This window comes from Naegleria fowleri, assembly GCF_008403515.1.
Source record: "Naegleria fowleri strain ATCC 30894 chromosome Unknown tig28, whole genome shotgun sequence".
Classification (NCBI taxonomy): Eukaryota; Heterolobosea; class Eutetramitea; order Acrasida; family Naegleriidae; genus Naegleria; species Naegleria fowleri.
The window spans coordinates 339,481-361,550 of NW_025407960.1; the positions used below are offsets into that span (position 1 = coordinate 339,481).

General features: G+C 36.1%; 9 protein-coding genes across 9 annotated transcripts; 3 read left to right on the forward strand and 6 right to left on the reverse strand.

Moving 5' to 3' along the window:
* Positions 1-249: 249 nt before the first annotated feature.
* On the reverse strand, positions 250-3,809 carry FDP41_001972 (uncharacterized protein; the record flags this gene model as incomplete). Its single annotated transcript, XM_044705115.1, has 2 exons — positions 250-2,803; positions 2,881-3,809. 2 exons carry the CDS (start codon positions 3,807-3,809, stop codon positions 250-252), a joined length of 3,483 nt encoding a protein of 1,160 aa, XP_044563615.1.
* A 741-nt stretch (positions 3,810-4,550) lies between these two features.
* FDP41_001973 (uncharacterized protein) lies at positions 4,551-5,115 on the reverse strand (the record flags this gene model as incomplete). The annotated part of the gene is made up of 4 exons (XM_044705116.1): positions 4,551-4,664; positions 4,717-4,821; positions 4,895-4,940; positions 4,988-5,115. The coding sequence occupies 4 exons, from the start codon at positions 5,113-5,115 to the stop codon at positions 4,551-4,553; spliced, it is 393 nt and encodes a 130-aa protein (XP_044563616.1).
* A 1,561-nt stretch (positions 5,116-6,676) lies between these two features.
* On the reverse strand, positions 6,677-8,079 carry FDP41_001974 (uncharacterized protein; the record flags this gene model as incomplete). The annotated part of the gene is made up of 2 exons (XM_044705117.1): positions 6,677-7,446; positions 7,524-8,079. The coding sequence occupies 2 exons, from the start codon at positions 8,077-8,079 to the stop codon at positions 6,677-6,679; spliced, it is 1,326 nt and encodes a 441-aa protein (XP_044563617.1).
* A 198-nt stretch (positions 8,080-8,277) lies between these two features.
* Positions 8,278-10,959, forward strand: FDP41_001975 (uncharacterized protein; the record flags this gene model as incomplete). The annotated part of the gene is made up of 2 exons (XM_044705118.1): positions 8,278-8,715; positions 8,878-10,959. The coding sequence occupies 2 exons, from the start codon at positions 8,278-8,280 to the stop codon at positions 10,957-10,959; spliced, it is 2,520 nt and encodes an 839-aa protein (XP_044563618.1).
* Positions 10,960-11,161: 202 nt separating this feature from the next.
* On the reverse strand, positions 11,162-11,725 carry FDP41_001976 (uncharacterized protein; the record flags this gene model as incomplete). The annotated part of the gene is made up of 1 exon (XM_044705119.1): positions 11,162-11,725. The coding sequence occupies one exon, from the start codon at positions 11,723-11,725 to the stop codon at positions 11,162-11,164; it is 564 nt and encodes a 187-aa protein (XP_044563619.1).
* A 260-nt stretch (positions 11,726-11,985) lies between these two features.
* Positions 11,986-15,672, forward strand: FDP41_001977 (uncharacterized protein; the record flags this gene model as incomplete). The annotated part of the gene is made up of 2 exons (XM_044705120.1): positions 11,986-12,503; positions 12,591-15,672. 2 exons carry the CDS (start codon positions 11,986-11,988, stop codon positions 15,670-15,672), a joined length of 3,600 nt encoding a protein of 1,199 aa, XP_044563620.1.
* Positions 15,673-15,721: 49 nt separating this feature from the next.
* Positions 15,722-17,155, reverse strand: FDP41_001978 (uncharacterized protein; the record flags this gene model as incomplete). Its single annotated transcript, XM_044705121.1, has 1 exon — positions 15,722-17,155. The coding sequence occupies one exon, from the start codon at positions 17,153-17,155 to the stop codon at positions 15,722-15,724; it is 1,434 nt and encodes a 477-aa protein (XP_044563621.1).
* Positions 17,156-17,303: 148 nt separating this feature from the next.
* FDP41_001979 (uncharacterized protein) lies at positions 17,304-18,266 on the reverse strand (the record flags this gene model as incomplete). Its single annotated transcript, XM_044705122.1, has 1 exon — positions 17,304-18,266. One exon carries the CDS (start codon positions 18,264-18,266, stop codon positions 17,304-17,306), a length of 963 nt encoding a protein of 320 aa, XP_044563622.1.
* Positions 18,267-18,439: 173 nt separating this feature from the next.
* FDP41_001980 (uncharacterized protein) lies at positions 18,440-22,031 on the forward strand (the record flags this gene model as incomplete). Its single annotated transcript, XM_044705124.1, has 4 exons — positions 18,440-18,473; positions 18,631-18,684; positions 18,770-19,264; positions 19,549-22,031. 4 exons carry the CDS (start codon positions 18,440-18,442, stop codon positions 22,029-22,031), a joined length of 3,066 nt encoding a protein of 1,021 aa, XP_044563623.1.
* Between the last annotated feature and the right edge of the window lie 39 nt (positions 22,032-22,070).

Here is a 22,070-nt window from a genome sequence, read left to right on the forward strand (position 1 = left end):
CCTTTTTCAGACATGATGGGTGAAGAGGGAATTTGTGTTTGGTTTTAGATATTGTTGAAGTCCCTATACAACATGTTGAAATGGAAATAATTGGAGAATTTTCTGTGCGCACAGAGAACCGTGTCATTCACCCCAAAACATTCGAGTGTGTTCTTTACTGTGAATATTTACAACAAAGTCATTTCTTAATGATGCTAATTAATTTCTGACAGTTCCTTATTGCGTCGATTGGAGTCGGTTAAAAGGAGTTTACTGGTGAGTTGAATCCTTATCGAAAGAATGAGAGAGAATGAATGGACTCTTTAGGAAATTTCTCTTGGACATTCGGTCGACATGAAAATTTCTATTGAAACAATTGTAATGATAAATATTGCAAAGGTCTGGATAAATCACCACACATGCATTTTCTCCAATAAACTTGTTACAAAAACTACATTTTGATTTTCTAAATACCACTCGTTTTCTTCGTTGATATTCAACAAGTTGGCCTTGTGTTTGAATGTGATCCATCTTACTCATGCTCTTCATCAGACTTGCCGTTCTCAGATTGGTTGCATTTTGTTGAAGTGTAGCAGTTAAAAAGGGAAGAATTTTCTTAGTGCATAAATTGTTTGGCAGCATTCGAAGTGCTGCGATTGGATCTATATGTTTGGCATACTTATTGAGAATATAAATTCCAAAATCAATGTGCCCACGTGCTTTCGTTTGCTTGATTGATGCTGCATCTTGAAAGCAAAGCTTGAGTAGAATCAAAAAGAGCTCATTGTGAAGTGTCACTTTTGTATAATGTCTGTCATACATTTCTGTTGAAATTTCCACACTGCTCAGAGCTCCATCCTGATATTGTTGCATGAGATTTTGGTAAAATTCAAGTTCATAAATGGTTTGTTGTTCCTTACAATAATTTTCGGCTCCTTCCATCGAACACAAATCAAACAATAATATTCGCAAAGCTTTTTCATGTTCTCTTGAAAGAGAGTAGAGTAAAATCATCTCTTGATATAAATTTGTTCCCTGTAAACGAGCCAAAACCGTTTCGAGAGTTATAAAATCTTTGCAGTCTTGAATATGAAGCATGAGTTTTGTTCTCAAGTCCCAAATGGCTTCTTGGTCTTGTCTAATTTCATAGGAATTAATGACATCAATATATTTCAATGCCAACAATGTGTAGTATTGGGTCTGAATTGGAAATTTCTCATGATCTTGTAATTTTGAATTCTTATTGTAGTCGTGAATAACATATTCAAGCAGAAGTTGAATCACTTCGTTTTGAGTTTCTTCATCCAAATGTTGTCTCACAAACTTCAAAATAACATCGACGCCCAAATATGAGACATTATGGGTCAATACTGATATACTTTTGAAATGGTCTAGCTTGAGACACCATTCAATATTAGACCAAAACAATTCCTTTTTCTTGTCTATCAAACGGTCCTCGTCCGTGGATGGCATTGGCCTATCAAAGATCTTGTGTAATATACATACGGTTTCATCGAAAGCATATTCTCCCATGTCAGACTTGTTGTCATCGCTGTTCATAGCAATATTCTTTAACAGTACCAATGATTTGTTAACATTTTCGAGATTGTAGTTCAGATAGGTTTGATAAAGGAGGGCCATATAGTACTCTTGTGCTTCTGGAGAAAGAATTTCAACCTCAGCCTTCAATATCTTCATGCATACATCAAGTTTACAATAGCATTTAGTGTACAGTTGTTGTGCCGTGAATGTAATTTCAGAGTCAGGATCTGGCTTTAGAACTGCCTTAGTTTCTTTTAGCATTCTATTGAGTCTTGAGAGATCTCCAGAGTCTAAGTACATTTTGAACAATAAATTGTCAATGGAACTCTTAGCAGACGTTGAGATGAATGCCTCTTCAAAAAAGAGTGACTCGTCTTTCATATTCCTTTCGATAGAACTAATTTTCTTTCTTCTATATTCTAATAATGGTCGTAAATACTTTTTACACCTTACGATGAGTTGATCAGCCTCTTTTTCAACTTCTGCATTTGCCTGTAAATCTCGTCGTTTGGCAATTTTCTCCACGAAAATATCATAAAGACTCTTTGGCTTCTTTTTTTCAAAATTTAAATATTTTTGAGTCCAACTTATTTTAGGTGAGAAATTGTCATCGTTTAGAATCAGGGGTCTGTAATCTGTAAACAAAATTATTAACTCTCTCATATCATATCCAAGACGATATTCTAGAGCTTGTTCATGTTCTCTAAAATATGTAAATGCTTTTTCGACATCCAAATGGAATAATGAAGCAAAGGCCGCTTCCAACAACAGTTGTTGTCTCCATCTTTTCTCGATGGCAGAGTCGATATGCTCTCCTTTTTCTCTCTTAAACTCCAACATTCTTTCAAACAATTCAAAAGCTTCGCTACAGTGTGCCATTTCAAACAGTGAAGAAATTTGCTTTTCATACGAGATGGGTGACAAAAGTACAACGGTTTGAATTTTTTCTTTTTTGCTCTCTTTCTTGAAACCGAGAGTGGAACTTGATGTATTTGTGGTTGAGGCAGGTACGAAACTATCGCAACAGACAAATACTCCAATGTTGACTGAGCCTTGAACTAAACTCCATGAGGAAATATTATTCAACTGATTTGATTCTTGAGAGCCATTCTCTGAGGTGTATACTACAGAATTGGTGGAGGGTTGAATGTACAGGGTTTTCACTAGACGTGAATCATAAATACTATAAACTTCAATCTTTTTCCCTTGATCTAGAATACCAACTGCATATGGAAAGGAGAATGCAATTTGTTGGGGTGACGAAGACCAAGTAATTGGAGGTCTGTTAATCGATTGAATTGAATGGTGGGTTTCACATTGATTTGAAAATGTAATAAATTTTTCACAAACTGCACTTACCGTGTCGAGGGTGTTCCTCGTTGCTCACTCGAAGAACGAGTGTTCATATTTACAAATACGCTGATACTGTCGGTTCTTAATAAAACCTCATCATAAATCAAGACACACAATGGGCGATTGTCTCCAGATTTTGAGTCACCTAATTCTAATACAGTCGAAGGAATCATGGATTGTTTTGAATCCATTGTTCCAGTGTCCATATTAATTAATGAATATTCTTTTTTAAATCCAACAATTAAAGTCTTGTCAAACCAAGCCAAGCAATGATGATCTTGAATTGCCTCAGGTAAAACAAATTCCTCAGAAACGAGTCCCACCGAAAGACAATCCTGTTCAGTGTAGTGAAGAATTTGTAACTTTTTCTTGGTGCATACTAACAGTCGATGATTTCTCTTGCATTCATCAATAGTAAAACATGTAAGTCCAACCGATTCTTGAATTCTCTTGATATGTGTAAGCAATAATTGTTTTCTCTCTTCAATAAATTCATATCTGAAAAACTCAATCGCATTTTGTACTTGAATAAATAACACTTGAACTTGATCATCACACACAATTTGTTTGATCGGAACTTTACCCCACAGCGCTTGACCAACAGCTACATTCTGACCTGTAGACATTGTGGTATGTCGTTTAGAGGTATTACTGAGAGAGCTCAAAGCACACGCGACAGGCTTTACGGTACAGACATGATGAACCGTAATGGATGGCTGCTCTTCAGAGTCATAGGAAGGAGCATTGATGTTGTGGTCTTCCGAAAAGCTCTTGGATGATGATGAATTTTCTTGGTTTCTATTGATGTAATAACATGAAAGGTATCCCTCCGATGTTGCAAAAAACAACAAGTGATTGGGATTATCAATGCAGGAACATTCAATGGAACCATACTGAGATTCGGAATGTTGAATGGAGAGAGGAACAACTTCCATGGCTCAGTTTAATCTTTGTCAAATAAAAAGATAAACTAGTAAATTGATGAATCAAGTTGTCAATAAATTAATTGTTAAAAAAATCAATAAATGACTATCCGAGAGAGAATCATCAGTGTTTGCAACTTTTTTTTTGAGTTGGAAACGTTTGCAACCTAGGAGCAGAGAATCGCGTCTGTATTTTACATAGTTATCGTCGGTAGTAAATGAAGCTTATTGAATGCATATTGTGCATAAGTAATGTCTCCTTACTGCGGTCTGTTATTTCGAAGGTGATTCAAGCTTGTTTCCGGTGGTACGGCCGACGGTAAAACTCGAGATAAAAAATACTGTCGGGAGTTACTGTTGAAAAGAATCCACCAAGACACAAAATACAGTCGGAAGAAGCATCATGTTAAATATTCTAATAATGGAGGTTTAATGAACGAAACAACGACGGAAATACTGTTGAAATAACCTACCACAACACCTGTGGCTGTTACTATCGATGATAATGATGGAAATATTCCTATTTTATTTTTAATTCAAATCGAAATTTTTTTGGTTCAATATTTGATTTAAAATTGTTATTGCAAATGCATTTTAAATTTTATTGGCATCATAATTTACAACTCAACAACGATGGCAGGGTTGACAGGTCTTGAGCGTCTCATTTTCGCTGATGATGATTTACGTAAATGCTCTTGATACAGTTTATATTCCTCAGAATTGATGTCATACACATCTTCGTCGTTTTCAAAGTCAAAAAGGTTGTCTGAATTTTTGCTTTGAGACTCCAGATCTTCTACGAAGTTTCGCCTTCTTTTTTGCGTTCACAAATATTTGACTTATATGTTTCCTGCACATCTTTATCAACTAAAAACGATTGTTGTGAAATTTAGTCAAACAAATAACAAACACAACTTACTATTTCATCTACCTGGGATTTATCACAATCTGAAAGAATACTATAGTTTGGAAGACTTGAACAAAATGTTTTAACGTGAGTAACCACTGTGTCTGAAAGTTGAAGCTTTTACTCTTGTGTTTGGGGATTAGAACAGATTTGAAGAGTTAAAGTTAAAAGGAACAGCATTACAACTTACTTGGGAGAGAAATGAATGAAATTTCAATTTACAACATTGTTTGATGCTTCATGGAAAGAAATGATCACCAAGAAATATCGACAAGAAACAAACCTTGCGTTGTTCTGAGTTAAGAATTGCTTGCTTTCTTGAAAAAGTGTTATATTCAATGATGGAGCTATATAAGAAATGTTTTTTCGATTACGTTTCTTCTTGATACCCCTTACAGTGTCAGTTGGCATTATGATTGGTTTTTTTTTTGTTTTGATTTTCGAAAATACCGGCTCAACTTTGAAACTATTGGAGAGAAGTTTTTGTAAGCGAGTTCAGATCGAGCGCGCACAGGAAGCGTTTTCTTTACAAAAAAAAATATCATGCTTCAGAACAAGGCCGAATCCAAATTCTTTGACGTGGTTTCCTTGAGAATGTGCCACAAGTGCAATGTACATGATTTGGAATTGTATATCCATAATTCGGCAAAGTGTAAAACCTTGAATCCCTCTATCAAATGCACTTGTTTTTCATGCGGCACAACTTACTTCACTTGTCCTTTTTGCAAAGATTGCTTCTCCGACTCTCATGCACCCAATTTTTTAAAACACATGAAAAGATGTTCAAACAAAGATGAAGCTCAGAACCCCGTTTTCAAGTGTTGTTCTGAACAAACGACAGAGTTTGATCATTATTATTCTCATATCATCAAAAATCATTGTGGTCATTTGTGTTAGTTTTTAAAAAAACGCAAACATGAGGATAAAATGGATGACGAAAAAAACAACAAGAAAACGACAGGAGTGGTTGTTATGGAGGAAGGCTGTGATATTGGTGGTTTATTGATGAACTTAGAAGCTCTCACTGCTGACGTGCAGAATTTAGTACAAACACCATTTCCAATATTTGAATTTTTTGAGAAACTGAAACAATCTATGCCATATGTATCAAATCACTCGTGCGAACATGAACAAGAATTTCACTAAAGATCACCCTTTTGAAAGTTTTGAAGAATTATGTTGTTTTATGTTAATCAATCACTTTGGAATTTCAACATTGCGTTCGTTAAACAAGTAACTGATAAGGTAGTTCTTAGTTCCTTGATCTTTGAAGTGAAACACATGGATAACGTTTCCTATATGTATCACCTCAAATGCATTCCACAACTAATGCTATCAGCAATAGATATCAGCAAAGTCAAGTCTAAATGTAGCTGTATTTGCTATTCATTGCCATCTGGGTTAAAGTGGCAATTAAATTGAATCAATTTGCATTTTGTTATAATTTTTGTAAATAAATATTAATTTTCTAAATATTTCAAAAATCAAGTCTTATTCAACAAAGTATCTGAAAATAATTCGTGGGTACTTTCATCCGTACCAATCCGAAAGTATTGTCCGTCGTTGTTATCATAATTAATTTCAATCATTATTTTGTCAATATTATTCTCCGTCCATATCTTGCCAGTGGTATTTCATCCGACAGTATTGGTCGAGCAGTAAAATACGTCTTATTTTCATCGGTCAGTATTTTCCTCATTTACTTTTCCGACGGTATTTTAATGACCAGTATTATGCAGATGTAATTGCCCTGTTGTATTGTGTCGTCCTTGATGCCGTGGTTAATATCCATCAGTATTTTAACCAGCGATATTCTCCATCCGTATTCGTCCAGCAGTATTTTAATCGAAGGTATTTTTCGATGGTAGATAAACGTCTTATTTTTGACCGCACTTATTTTCTGATTACTCATGCGTTATGCCTGCTTCCTTCTGCTCCTAGGAATCATGAAACGATCGACGTTATTACTTTTTTATTGTACAGAAGTGGTGCTAGTGATTGATGAATTTTCTTCGTTAGGAATGGTTGATGATCCTGTTGTTGGAGTGGATTGTGTGGCATCCTCATGAACTGGAGATTTTTGTGACTCTTCTGACTTTTTCTTGCTCTTTTTCTTGCTCTCATTTGACTCTGCTTGAGGTTCGTGGTTCATGCCGAGCAGGTTTTTCATCTTTTCTCTTAGAGATTTGTTTTCCTCTTCTAATTGAGTTATTTTGTTTTGGAATAACACAAAGCTATTCTTTGTTTCTTTCACGGTCTTTGTAAACTCATCCATTTTGGATTGGGAAGTCTTGAGTTGTTTTGTCATGATATTTCGTTCATGATTGGCAGCTTCTACCTTCTTTTTAAGAGTTGAGTTTTCCTTCTCTTTTTTCTTCAAAGTTTCAATGAGCTCGTCGAGTTTGCTTTCGAACAATTGTTTTTCGAGACCAACTCGTTTTTGTTCTGTTTGGCTTTGTTTTGAAATTAGTTCTAATTGCTGTTTGTAAATCTCGACTTGGGTTTGTAAAGTTTCCCTTTCTTTTTCGAGCGTGAGTCTCTCCATTGCTTGTAGGTCAAGCTTTGAACGAATGTCATCAAGAGCATCAGAAAACTTCTTACTTAAACCATCATACTTTTCGTTATGTTCTGCTTTAGTTTTTTCATAAGCCTTAAGTATTTCGTCATTACTACTCTGCAATAAAGTGCAATATTGTTGCAACTTTTCATTTTGTTCTTTAAAAACAGAGAGTTGTCTCTCCACTGTGGTGTCAAAAATCAATGAAAAGAAGTATCATCATGATGTTGAAATAAAAAATCAATACCAATAATAAACATACGCTCCAACCCTCTTGCCTCACTGGCTTGCAATCGACGACATAAAATTGCATTCTCTCGTTTCAAATCAGTGTTTTGTTTGGCTATAGTTCCCGAAAAATGTCTATCCAAAATGGTATCTACGACCTTCAACTTGGTTTCACTGGTGGATGAATCATTCATCTTCTGAATAATCTCATTCTTCAATTCCGATATTGTTTTCACAGCTTGTTGTTCGATTCTCTCCAATTCTTCCTTTTCTTCTTTTTTCAATCTGGCAGAGAGCGTTTCTATCAAATGCCTAACTTGTTGTTCATTAAATGGTGATGAAGTAGTGCTAGCATTGCTGTTCTCTTCCTTGCCTGCTGAACTGCTGGTTGTTGTATTTTGGATCGGAGACGACACCGATGAATTGCTCGTTGTATTCTTTGAAATCTCTGATTTTGCTTGTTCATTCTGAGCAGCCATTGCAGCTACTTCATCCCAACCATCCGAATCATGATTCTTGTTGGATGATGACGAAGATGTTTTGTGCTGAGAGGAAGCCTTGTTGGACTTGCTGTTAGCCTTCTTACCCATTTTTTTGTTTTGTAATATACGAGAGGAACCGAACAAGAGAGAGAAAGGTCAGTCATTTCAATGATCTTTAAAACCATTTGAATGCTATTATAATATTGGAAAGGAGTGTAAAGAGTATTGGTCATGAAAGAGTTCTCTTTTTGCATGATCATTTCCATGGAATCAAATTAATCACTGACATTTACAAGACTGAAAAAAATGTTTAAAGTCGATTCTGGAGGTGGCCAATTTCATTCGCCATCAACCACGAAGATAAATGGGAGCCGATTCTACCACAACAGATACTTCATCAGTAATGAAGAAATGAAGCTAAAATACAGCAGTTTCGTCTTGAAACATTTATTGATCCTCATGCTGGGAATGTCACTTGTCATTTTGATGAGCTGTCCAACGACCACGATGGTGGTTCATGGGCAACAAATTTATTCATCTCCATCAAAAACTGAAGTTTCATCAATACCACTATTTCCAACGGATCAATCATTACCGAAATCATATGCAGGAAATTTACCTGTTCGAAATGGACGTGATCGATTGTTTTATTGGTATTTTGAAAGCTCCGATAAAACAGCCCAAGATTTGATTGTCGTTTTGAATGGAGGCCCAGCTTGTTATTTTGCTGAATTACTTTTTATGGTGTGTATTTTAATAGTAGTTTTTTGACTATAATATTATTTAAATATTCCCAAATTCATGTTGCAAATGACAATAATTTACAATACATCCATAATATTGAATACATTCAACAAATTACATACAACTAATGAATGATGAACAATTATTGAAACAACACATTAGGGAAATGGAGTTTTCAGTATTGAAGGAGATTTAGTGAGCGGAAAAGCAACTAAGGTCACACTCAATAGCAAATCCTTTCATCACTTTGCTCATGTTCTTTATATTGATTCTCCACTTGGAACTGGATTCAGTCAATTTTCTACAACCTCTTCAGATGTTGACTCGTACGCACAGTCCATGTTTCCAGGAAATCCATTAAGAGAAAAATCAAAATTCCCTGGAGCTACCAAATACGTCGTTCAAGACATTCAAGATGCATTGCTTGGATTTTCCACAGCATTTCCAAATTTATCTTCACTACGATTACACATTTTTGCTTTGGGTTATTCTGCAAAAGTAGTTCCCTATCTTGTACAACAAAATTTACCATCTGCTGGAAATGCTAAAAGACTGAAAATTTCAAGTGTCATTTTGGGTAATCCATTTGTACAACCTTCACTTCAGTACGCCTCATATGCTAAATATGGATATATTTCTGGATTGACCATGTATCGACAATTTGTGGAAATGAATCGACAATATGAGCAATGTTTGACCGATGTAGAGAATGGAGATTACACTCGTTATGATAAGGAATGTCATGGATTGATCGAAGGATTACTCGTCAACTCTGGAAATGTGTCTCCTTTTAACATTCGTGAACAAACAACTCAAGAATATGTTCAAAGACAGAATCTGTTAAATTCCTATGTCAATAACAATTTATTTGACATGTTGAAAAGTCTCGCTTCCATTCCGTCCAAAGTCAATATTCCTCATTGTAGTAAGAAGGTTAACGATTTATTCCACGAAGAATATCATTTAGATCTACCACAAGAACTTTTTCCTGCTCTACTCAATGAAAAATCACTCATCGCTCCCAATTATGCGAGATCGGCTGTTCGATTCCTCGTCTACAGTGAACAATTTAATTTAGTCAGCAATGTCTTTGGTGTGAATGAATTTTTGAGGCAAATGCTCAATTGGGACGGCCAAGTGTATTTCAATAACATTAATTCGACCATTTTTAGAGTGGGTGGACTTGTCACAGGAAGATTTAAATCTTATGGCGGTTTAACACAAGTTGTTTTGTATAATACTAATTACATCGAAGGAATGCAAGACAATCCCAATATTGGATCGACCATTTACACCAATACCAATGTTGACATGGTGAGCTCAAAATTTGAAATGGTTCGTCGTTTCATTACTCGACAAGGCAGTGACGATAATAGAGATGATCGAAATAATTTATGTCCAGACTCAGATGCCATATGCCACTCATCCGTACAATACCCATGCCCTAATAGTTGTTCCAATAGAGGATCTTGCAATTTGACTACCAGCAGTTGTGATTGTAGTGCCAATTTTTATGACAATGATTGTTCGGTTGCTCGATTAAGATACTCCATTGATCAACTCGCACAAAGTGTTTCATTCCCTAATTTATTCATCAACGGAAGAGATACCATTGTTTTTGAAATTGAAATCCAAGAACGAACTTCTTTATTGGATATTTATTTGGATGTCTCTCGAAATGGAGATTTTGGAACACCTTTCGTTTTCCTTAATGTTTCAACACGGCAAGATGCACTCTCGAGTAGAGAATTGAAGAATTTAGCCATGCAACAAATTGGATACAATCTATTGAATGGTTATAAGAGTACAAGATCTGAGGCTCAAGCAAGTCATGCACACTACTTTTTCACACGATACAAATCCTTCCAATTTTTTAATACTTCCCACGAACCAAAGAAAGTGATCGATGCACAAGATGTAGAAATTCTAAGAAACGAATTTCACACACTTGCCATTGTTATTTACAACTCAGCAGACATGCCAGTAGAATTTAATGTGACACTTCGAGCTGCTCCTGGAAGTGGAAAAGTTCAATTAGCAGGAATTTTCTTTTCATTGAGTGTTCTCATGTCCATGATTGTTGTCTTTGAAATTGTTCTCATTTATCAAAGAATGAACAATCGAAAATTATTTATGAACACTAATGCACAACGTCGTGAGGACATTCCAATGAGAGATGTCCAACGACAAGGTCTTTTGAATAGTGAGCAAGACGATGATGAGGAGGAGGAAGAAACTCATTGACAAGAAACAACAACGACCAACAAATAAGAATCCACCACCAGCAGAACTGATGGTGATTTTTGTAAATACAAACCATGATGCTTTTGAACATGACTCGATGATCATTAATTTTACATGATTGTGTGTTCGATGAAATTGTGTTGCAATAATTATTGAATTGACAATTTCATCGTACTAAACCATAAATATTACCATATTCGTATTACCAATAATTGGTATCAAAATTCGTGGCTGATTTTTTGAAATGTCTCTTTCCATGTTCATTGGATCTCTTCTCCGATATATCCTTCTCACCACTCAGTTCTGGAATTAATTCACTCCAATACATTTGTTTGTGAAGACGACTTGTGAATTCTTGAGCGAGTGCATCGGCTTGTTGTTTCGTGAGTCCCCTTTCCATTTCATATTCATTTCCATTGTCATCGAGTCGGACCACTCGCCACACTGGTTCATGGATCCATGTGTTGTTGTTGTTGTTGTTGTGAACGTTGCTGTTTGGAGAAGAATTTGTTGAACTCTCGTTGTTGTCATGTGCACTGTTACGATTTAAAGATGTTCGGAAAGGTCGGAGTTGAGAGGTGGAATGCAACTGCGGCAATGTGCAGTTAAAAGGATCTTTTTCAAGCACTAAGTGATTGCATGAAGTGATGATCGATGTCGATGTGAAAGAGTGTGAAATTTGAAAGGGTCGAGTCGCAGCTGACTTAAATTGTAATGGATTTGAATGGTTGGATGCAAGATGAGAAATCAAGGTTCTTTTGAACATTTTTTATTGTTATTTCAATGTCTTCTGATCACAAGTCTATTGTAATTCACTCTTTGAAGAAGAGATGAACAGCTCCTTCACAATCAAAATATAATTCTGTCAATCAAAATCTGTGAAAAGAAATTGGAATAATTTTGAAGGAATTACATGGATTCAATGATCCAACATCATCTTCACATCGCCCAATCTTTGCGAATAATTATTATATTATATAATTAATAATTATTAAAACAAATATTAAATTCTTTTTACGAAAAAAAATGCAACAACAATCCTTGTTCGAGATTGTTGTTTCTCGCCGATGGGAAAAGCTGGAACAATCGGTCATGATGAGAGGTTTCTCAAACGTTGGAGGAGTCTCTTCATCAATAGTAAATGAACCAACGAATGGATCGTTACTACACTCTGATGGTGCTCAAATGGATATGACTTCTGATGAGGACGGAAATGATCAGGAAATTTATGGGTTATCAAACCCACACGGTCATCGGGATGTGCTGTCCAACGATCTATCACTCTATTTACCATGTCTTACAAGACAATATCATCAATCTCCAAATCGTTCGGCCGGGAAAATTAATCTTTTTAATGTGTTGAATTCTTCTCGATTGTTTGATAAAACAAGACTTTGTAATGATTATAGGACAAGAGTCAATTGGGATCAAGTGCAAGAGAGTTTTATACAATTTCTAATGACTTCTCCATCATCTGCACCGCAACAACAAGTTACGAATATCACAATTTCTTTCGAAGAATCTTCTCTTCAAAACCGAGTGAGGTATGTTTGATATCTATATATGATAATTAATATGAGATCTTTGGAATTTATAACAATATCGATATTAATTCGATCATTCAACGATAGTCTTATTTTGAGAGAAATATTTGCAAGCGCTTTAAACACCCAAAAAAGTACTTTGTTTTGCAATGATGTGTATAACACTGAAATTTGCTACCTCATCTCTTCTACACTCTTTCAAATACCACTGTTTTTATTTTCCTCAAGTTTAGAATCTTCGGATTCTCGTATTGCAGCCATCACTAGAATGAGAAATCAGCACTCACAAGCTGGAGGATTGACTTGGTATTTTAGAGAAGTAATTCGCTTCTTCTTTCTGTTAGATCCGCTATCACTAAATGGTACTTTTGATTCATTAGGGCTTGTTTCTGAAAACGATATTTCTGGAACTACCTACTCGGAAAAATATATAGTTTCAATTGTGTTAAATCATCCTTATATTTTGGAAGATTTAATTGAGTTTTTAATCCGAGAGTTTTCAACAAACAATCAATATATGGCACGACTGGAATCTATTTTGCAGCAACTAAGTTCATTCTCTAGGTCTTCGGCCGAAAAAGTTCGATTTTATTGCATGAAATTTAGAAAATTCCCAGAGTTATGCTTATATATAACTTTTGAAAAGATAAGAGACTATGTTAGCTTTTTTAATAGCTGTTTCAATGGAGTTTTAGAAAGTGGAAATTTGTTCTCCGAGACAAAATCAGCTGAAATGGCCATATTTGAAAGCGTGAAAAAGAATCCCAAAATTCAAGAAATATTAAGCCGTCACATTGTAGCTGAATTGCAAGGAGAAGAAACATCAGTTGCTGACACTTGTTCTCTGCTTCGACTGTGTTGTGCTTTAATGCTTCTTTCAAGTCATAATGTATTTAAGAACGATTTTTCTTTGGTTACTTCATCCAACCGTAATTTACCCGTTAGCATTCATTTGACAAAACTCAGATTTTCATTCTTATTTATTTGTGGAGAAAATATCACTGCATCGCTTTCATCAGATTTGACAGTTATAGACGTACCTAAGAGCAACATTGTTCAAGTTTTGAGAGATTTTATTAGAAATTTAATGGAAGTCTCAAATTCTATGAGCACAACCGATTCACTATCCTCACAAGACAAGACAACAATCAAAAATATTTTACTGCTTTTGGCCACCAATTTTCATGCGCAACTCTACAAGAGTATCGCAACATTTGTGCTAGACACTCTGCATCCAACATTGAAAAACTCAAAACATCTTTCACATAATACTTCTTCGTACAGCTCGGGATCTGGAGGACAGCAAACGGAACAAACAAAAATACCATCCACCAAACTATCCAGACAGTTATTAGATGAAAATACTCTAAAGAGACAACTAGGAGACAGAATTGCCAATCTTTTTGTTTCAGAACTATTTCCTGTCGAAAAACTAGCCCATGACATTTTGACTGTCACACCGCTTCCGTTTTACACTGCAGACAACGATTACGTGTTGCAATGTGTTTTCCGAATGCTAAAGAGCAGACTCTTTAGAAAACATTCTGTTGACGCGTCTGATTGGGTTTTCCAGCAAGTGCGTTCTCTGTATCCAGTGAACGAACAAATCACACTTCACCACTTGATTCCAAAAATCATTCACGAATTAATTCATAGCAATTGCATACCATACGCATCCATGCCATTCGATATGAAACTATTTAGTGATGAAATGATACTAGATGTCTTTGAATCAAAAACTTCGAATCAAATTGCAAGAGCATTGATTTTATATTACATTTTATCGGTGAATAACAGCGTAAAAAAACATCGATATGGACCCACAATAATAGAAAAATGTAATGTTGTGGAAGTGGTGAAATATGTGAAAGAGCATAGGAAACAAGTTGGAGTTTTCTATAGCCAATTGTTATCTGCTGTTGAGGAGCTTCAATATTTATTTCATTTGGAAACTTTACTCTCAGAAGGAATATACAGTGCTGAAACTGTTAAGACAGCATCATTATCTGAAAGTGACATTTCTGATGCCATCAAATCACCAATGTTGGATCAAGCCAAAACAAAAATGGTCCTAGATGAATTGAGAAGCTCTCCCGAATTATCACAATTACACATGAATGACATTATTCGCATGCTTGATATAACCAATAAGGATGGTCTTATGCAAAATTTCCAAGATGTGAGATATTTCGTTTTTCTTGCTTTTCAAGAATGGTGGAAATGGATGTTCTCAAAAACAAATCCAATGCGACTTGCTCTTCAAACAGCTAATGTACTTGTGCTCAAGGAATCTGGAGAGCTCAAATATTATGACATTTATCAAAACATATTACTGCTATTCAGAGTCGATCAACGCATATTCCAATGTCCCCCTCTATTAGACATCTTCCTTCAAATGCTTTCCCTTTTCATGAGTGCATCAAGAAAGTTCATTTTGCAATCGACTCATTCTGATGCCGCTCTGAAAGACAGTTTAATCAAAACACAAGAGAGCTCTATTTTGCAACTCTTACTCGAGTATCTGAATCCAAATATTCTCAACCATGCAGTTGCAGAGAGCGACAAACCTCTCCACGAAGATGACGGAAGTACTGACATGAGAATTGTTCAACGAAAAATTTGTCAATTCATTCACCAGAGATTTATTGAAAATCCAACTCTCTCCAAGCTCATTCACTTCCAAACCTATAATCCGGCTCTACTCCCAATTACTGTCTCATTGATTGATTCGATACACATTTGTATGGACTTTATTCTTGAGTTGCTCAATCAACCAAAAGTGCATCAACAAATGTTTGCGGTCCAACTTGCCTCTTATCTCTGTGAAAAGTATCCACTTCAACGTTATATTGATATTGCTCGAGCAGCCATTACAAAACTCAAACAAATTGCTCATCAACGATCTGCATTAATATCCAGCAATTTTTCTGCCCCTGAAGGAAGTATTGATTTATTCTCAAGCAAGCAACTCGTTAATCAACAAGAAGACTTGAATAACGCACAAGAAATTTTAGAGACATTGCTTCGACTTTCGAGAGCGTTTCCCTTCCTTTGTTTGGAATGTATTCAGGTGGTGCACGAATTGAAAACTGTGTTTTCTTCAAAGCCAAAGGTACTTTTACTAGTTCAGCAATATTTTGTCAAGCTGACAACATCTACTCATAATTAAAGCCGATTATATTCATAATTGCTAATGTAAATTAAAATTATCGTTTATGTTAAAATTCTCTTCTGTATGTTGTCTCTTTAGATAATACACGATGTAATTGTCCTTTTCCAAAAGTAGCTGCATTTTCATCACCGACGATACAATCGTTAGTGTCATTTAACAAAACAACCTTTGCTGTCTGTTTAAATAAATTATAAATCACACGATCCAACTCTTTTCCAGTTTGCTTAAAGTCTGGACCAGCGTTGACCTCCAACAAGTAGACCTCATGACTTTCATCCACCAAAAAGTCCAAGCCATACAATTCAAAACAATGTGGCAGTGGCATGAAATTCAACTCTCCACTCACTGCTTCAAATGTCTCGCCTGTTATTTTCTTGACTTGTTCGAAAATTCGTTCTAACTGCAATCTCGAAATGTGTTCAGCATCTTCCTTGTCTAAATTCCAAAACAATTTCACTGACTCGCTCTCCTTGAAATCGACTTCGTTCACTTGAACACAAGTATTGGTAATGTGTGAAAATGTATCATTGACACGATTCATATCGAAAGGTCTCAATGCAAACAATGCCAATATTTGATCATACACATAAACTTGTAAGGCACCCACTGAGACAACATAAACTCTCATGTGAAATTTTCGTCCACTACACAATAACAAAGGTCTATCCACATAGCGTTGTATGACCCATTCTCTTAATTGTCTCAAATCCACGCGTTGTTCAGAGGATTCATTGACTTCTTCTTCTTCTACTCGGACTTGCTCATGTTTTTGAGTAAAATAATTTTTCAACGCCTCCAACGAATTGAAAATGAAAATTTCAGCTCCCTTATTCGTAATGGATGGTTTTAAAATCCAAGTCGTTAACTTGGCATCATCTTTCGTCGATTCTTCTTGTAATTTTCTTTCATTTTCCTCAAGAGACTCCACTACTTCATAAATATCATACAAACTCTCATCAAAATATTCGGGATCATCCAATTCATAGAGATAGGTCTCTGGTATTGCGTTTTTCAAATAAGTGGTTTCTTGTTTGTCCAATTTTTTGGTAATGTATCGATTTAAAACACTGGCAAATTGTGCTTTTCTGATGAGACCCTTCCGAACACAGTAATAATTACATCGTAGAGGCTCCGATGTGGGCAATGATTTATCCAACGACGATTCATGATGTTGAGCTTTCATGACAAGATCCCAAGCAATGTTTTCATATTCATCCCATTGAACATGAATGTTGAAATGTTTGATAAACTTCTCCACACATTGTTCATAGAGGAGAGCAGCAGGTTCCTCATCATCAGCACAAGTTTCGGAAGCAAACTTCAAAACATCTTCTCGGGTGAAAATATTGTACTGTGCGAGAAATTTGGAAGAGAGTTCTTCTTCTGGGGAGGTAAGAACTCGGAGAAGTAATTGTTGGGAGTAGGAACAATCGAGATGAATGAGAAGGTTGTGCTTGATAGCAGATGATTGAGATGACATTTTTTCGTATTCAAATTTCTGTTTGAAAGATGCTTTTGAGCTAATCAACCATGAATCATGATGTAGCTGAATGGACATGTTTAATTATTAACGATAAATAATGTAAATCCAAAAAGGTCAAGTATCATTCGAGAGAATGTTTTCATGATTAATTTTTACGTTCACATTCATCGCAGGGTTCATTGGAAGGAGAACGATGTTCCTTGAGGTCTAACTGGTGGAGTTTGTTGTCGACAAGTTGTAAGGTTCGTTCAATGTAGTTCAATTGTGCAATCTTAAAACGAGCTTCATCCAAGTCGTCCTTTTTAAACTGCTCATCAATGGAACGCACGATCAGTCGCTTCCTCTCATTGAAATCCATTTGTATTTCAGTCAATGCTTCTCTGTTGTCTTCATTGTCATTAATTTGTTCATTCACTTCCATAATATCCATCAAAAATTCGGGAGACAATTGCACATCGTTCACTGATTTATGATTACAGGGTCCTAATTTTTGTGCCTCCTTCAATTTCAACAAATATTCAGCTCTCAATTTTGTACTTTTCAACGTTTGATAAGCTGTGTTTACGATAGCAGATTGCATTCTTGATATTTTCTTTTCCGTTTCAGATTTTTGAGCAAACTTGTCAGGATGAAGAACCTTTTGCAATTCCTTATATTTTTCATGCAATACTTTTGGATTAATGGAAAATTCGTGAGGTAAATCCATGAGGGTAAAATAATCAATTGAAGTTTCAGGATATTGTCCAGCCAACGTGCCATGAGTCTCGGAAGAAGGTGGTTGAATTTTGTTGCATGAACTACAAAATAATAGATGGCATGATAACTCGGTTTCACAATTCCAACAAGGATGATGATGCTGTTGATGATTTAATAGTATCGGATCTGTACTACGAGGACATTCCCGATCCATGTTTTTAGTGCACACTTGATTTGCTACAAAGTATGTAGAAAATTTCCTTTCGATAATGTTGTTATGACTATTCATGCCAATAAAACTCTTGTCCCTCAAAGCGAGTGCAACATATTGATTGGTCCGCATATTACGGAAACCGTTCTGCAGGACAGAGGATGATGATGATAACTTTCTCCATACAAGATTTGCTTTCATTTTTTTGTGCGTGGCTAATAAAGTCCTTCTATGGTCATTCCTCTGTGAGACGTTCTTGAGATGATGCAGATTGGACCAAGATTGATGATCCCAAAACACATGTGCTGGGAGATTCAATCTAGTCGAACTTACTTGAATGCATTTCAAAATGAACAAAATTGTTCAAAAGAAAAATGCCTCGACATTCAAACTTTTACACTGAAGAAGGTTTGTGGTTATAAAAAGTGTTTTTGGGTGTGTGTCTTAATCCGATGATGGCTGTTGTGATGAATCTTCTGCTTATCACGAATTCGATTTATAAATATCCAATTTGCTCTTTGTATTTCTTTAATTGGAATGTTTCATGAATGATATCGGAGTGCAGACCTTGAAGATGATTATGATGAGCACGAACATGATGGTCATGATGACCATGATGGTACGTTTAGGAATAATAACGTTATATATATTTAATACCTGTCATAATGAATAATAATTGTTGCATTAATTTAATCCTCCGAAAGAAGATCCAGTTCTTAGACTTCAAGACTTTATTCTACACGGAATTGATGCAGAATCGTCTAAATTTATTCTTTCTGTCTTTCCTAAAATTAAAACTGGAGAAGAAGAAGGTCTTCTTGTAGATGTGCTTGAACGCAATGATGGAGATGAAGAGGCAAGCATCAACGAAATTTATGAATTGGCTCAAAAAGAACATGAGAAGAAGAAACAACAAGCAAGCAATATTGTGATTAAATCCAAATCGAGTGACAACAAGTCAAACAAAAACAAGCAAAAAACGACACAACAAGCATCACCGCAACAGCAGCAGCCTTCACAACAAAAGAATCAAAAAACACCAGGATCAACAGGGAAGAACAAGAAAAAAGATAAGGATACTAAGAGTAATATCATTTATGTGACAGAATTGGATCATTCAACAGAAATTTCTGGAACACCCACACCAACCACAGAAGTTTCTGATGCTATATTTTCTACTCTCTCTGAACATAAGCAAGGTATGTCTGTTCATCCAGAGTGATACTACAAAATATAACTTACCCTACTCAATTTGAGAATTTCATGATGGAGAGAGAACAGTGTTCATCAGGGAGAGTTGGCTTTTTGCAAATTGGTTGTTTTGGTTGCAAAGCGCAAGGAAGGATTATCTATTTGGCAAGATTGTGTGAAGAGAGCGAAAGAACAACAAAAAACGCAAAAATATCATCAAGGCGAATTGCATCATCAAAAGTGCACGTCTCTCGCTTGTGAATTGAGCAATTGCTAATCATTGTGGTTCAAGATCAAAATTCATTAGATTTTGATACGAGAACGTTAGAACGAGGAATGTCTGCTGCTGGACGTGGAAGAGGAAGTTTACTCCTCTCCGGAACATCATCGTCAGCACAACTCCAAACACCAGCGGGGAGAGGTGCTTCTTTACTTTCCTCTTCAACTTCGAATCCAACCGTTGTTGTTTCTCGTAGTAGTACGAATGCTACAACCGTAACAACAAGTACCTCCACACCAGGAGGAGGAAGGGGTTCTGGTTTTATCCATTCATCTTCATCGGCAACAACCACTTCTCCTAGTACTATGAAAACAACAACCATCATAGCAGGTGGTCGTGGAAGTAGTCTCCTCTCAAAACCATCTCAGCCTGTCATTACAACAGTAATTACACCAACAATAACTTCATCAGACGTGAGTAGCAGTAGTACCTACAGCAAACCAATCCCACCCTCTGCATCATCAACCTCAGCAACTCTAAGTAATACTGCTGCTGTTGGGAGAGGATCAAGTTTCTCTTCCATAAACATATCGGAGAAAAGCTCCACTCGTGTGAAAAACATTCCTTCTCAAACTCACTACTACTCATCGTCCGAGGATGAAAGAGATGACGAAGAGCTCTCCTCCGACGAAGAATATTTACGGTCTGTGTCTTCCAAGACGAAATCAACAAATAAGACCAATATTGACAAACAAGATGAAGATTTGAGCGAAGACGAGAAAATCGTTTCCTCCAAATTATCAAAACCATCACCTCTTCCCTCCCGAGAAAATCATCAACAATCTAAACAACCGCAGCAGCACGAGTTCGCAGCAACAGCTTCCACATTTGCTCAATGTCTTACCACCTCCCTTGCCAACGAATCTTTTGCAAAAACCTTTTTTTCCAACTCTCCCGAACGCTTGTCTCCCTATTATGAAGTTCTTAAATTATTGAACAACATATCAAAACAACAATCGAACATTCCCGAAATTTTTACATTCAATACTCCATCTCCAGATGATCTTGTTCAATCTGCTAGGTCACAACACAAGACTAGTCATCAACCTCTCGAAAATTTCCAACCTATTCAAAAAAAGCAAACACCAACAAAATCGAAAGGAGATACCTCAGAAAAAAAGAAAGAACCAGCATCTCCAGTTCCCAAACACACCACAGGAAAACAAATTAAGCCGCCTCAAGATTCTGAAAAGAAACGAATTAATGTTGTTATTATCGGCCATGTTGATGCAGGAAAAAGTACCTTAATGGGGCATATTTTAACGAAGATGGGGTATATTCCAGAGAAAACCCTACACAAATTTAAGAAAGAGTCTGTGGAAATTGGAAAATCATCGTTCCACTTTGCTTGGGTCATGGATGAACATGAGGAAGAACGAAAACGTGGTGTAACAATGGATGTTGGTGTAAAATATTTTGAAACTGAACATCGTCATGTCACCATTTTGGATGCACCTGGACATAAGGATTTCATTTCCAAAATGATTACAGGAGCAGCCCAGGCAGACTTTGCCATCTTAGTTGTAGATGCCACTCCTAATGGATTTGAAACCGGATTCACAAATGGAGGACAGACCAAAGAACATTTAATTCTCGCTAGAAGTTTGGGAGTGGAACAAGTTATTGTAGTAGTTAACAAGCTAGATACAGTTTCATGGTCGAAGGAGAGATTTGATTTTATTGTAAGCCAGTTAAACGATTTCATGAAACAAATAGGATATCAAACCCAAGATAGTAACCACGTTTTTTATATACCAGCAAGTGCTTTCCACGGTGATAATCTTATTGAAAGATCCTCTCAAGTACTATGGTATGAAGGTCCAACAATTGTTGAACAAATAGACAAACTCGATCCAAAACCTAGAGATACTGAAAAGGCTCTAAGAATGTCAGTTTCTGATGTCTACAAATCCTTGGCTACTGGAGTTACTATAGCTGGTAAAATTGAAACGGGAACTCTCTCTGAAGGTGATGAGATCATTGTAATGCCTATTAAGGAAGTGTGTACCATCAAGACTATTTTTAGAAACAAGCAACAAGTGAAGTATGCATACGCAGGAGATAACGTTGAAATTGGGTTGGGTAATATCGATATTGAAAAGTTGATGGTTGGCCAAATTATTTGTCCTGTAGGAAATGAAATTAAGGTCACAAATAGATTTCGAGCCAGAATTGTCACATTCGACATGAAAATACCAATCCTTAAGGGCTCCCATGTTGTCCTGCATTTACACAATATTGATGTTCCTGCTGTCATTACAACACTTGAATGTACTCTTAACAGGCAACAAGAGATTGTGGAAAAGAAACCAAGATGCATTCTTAAAAATTCGAATGCTATTGTCGAAATTACGACAGAAACACCAATATCGATAGAGCAATATTCTGACTTTCCAAAGTTTGGACGGTTGACTATCAGATTAAGCGGAGAAACTGTGGCAGCCGGCGTTGTAGAAGAAGTGAAGAAACCCAAGAAAAAGAAAGAAGGAGTTTAATAATTAAATTATTATTTATTCATGAATCGAAGACTTAGC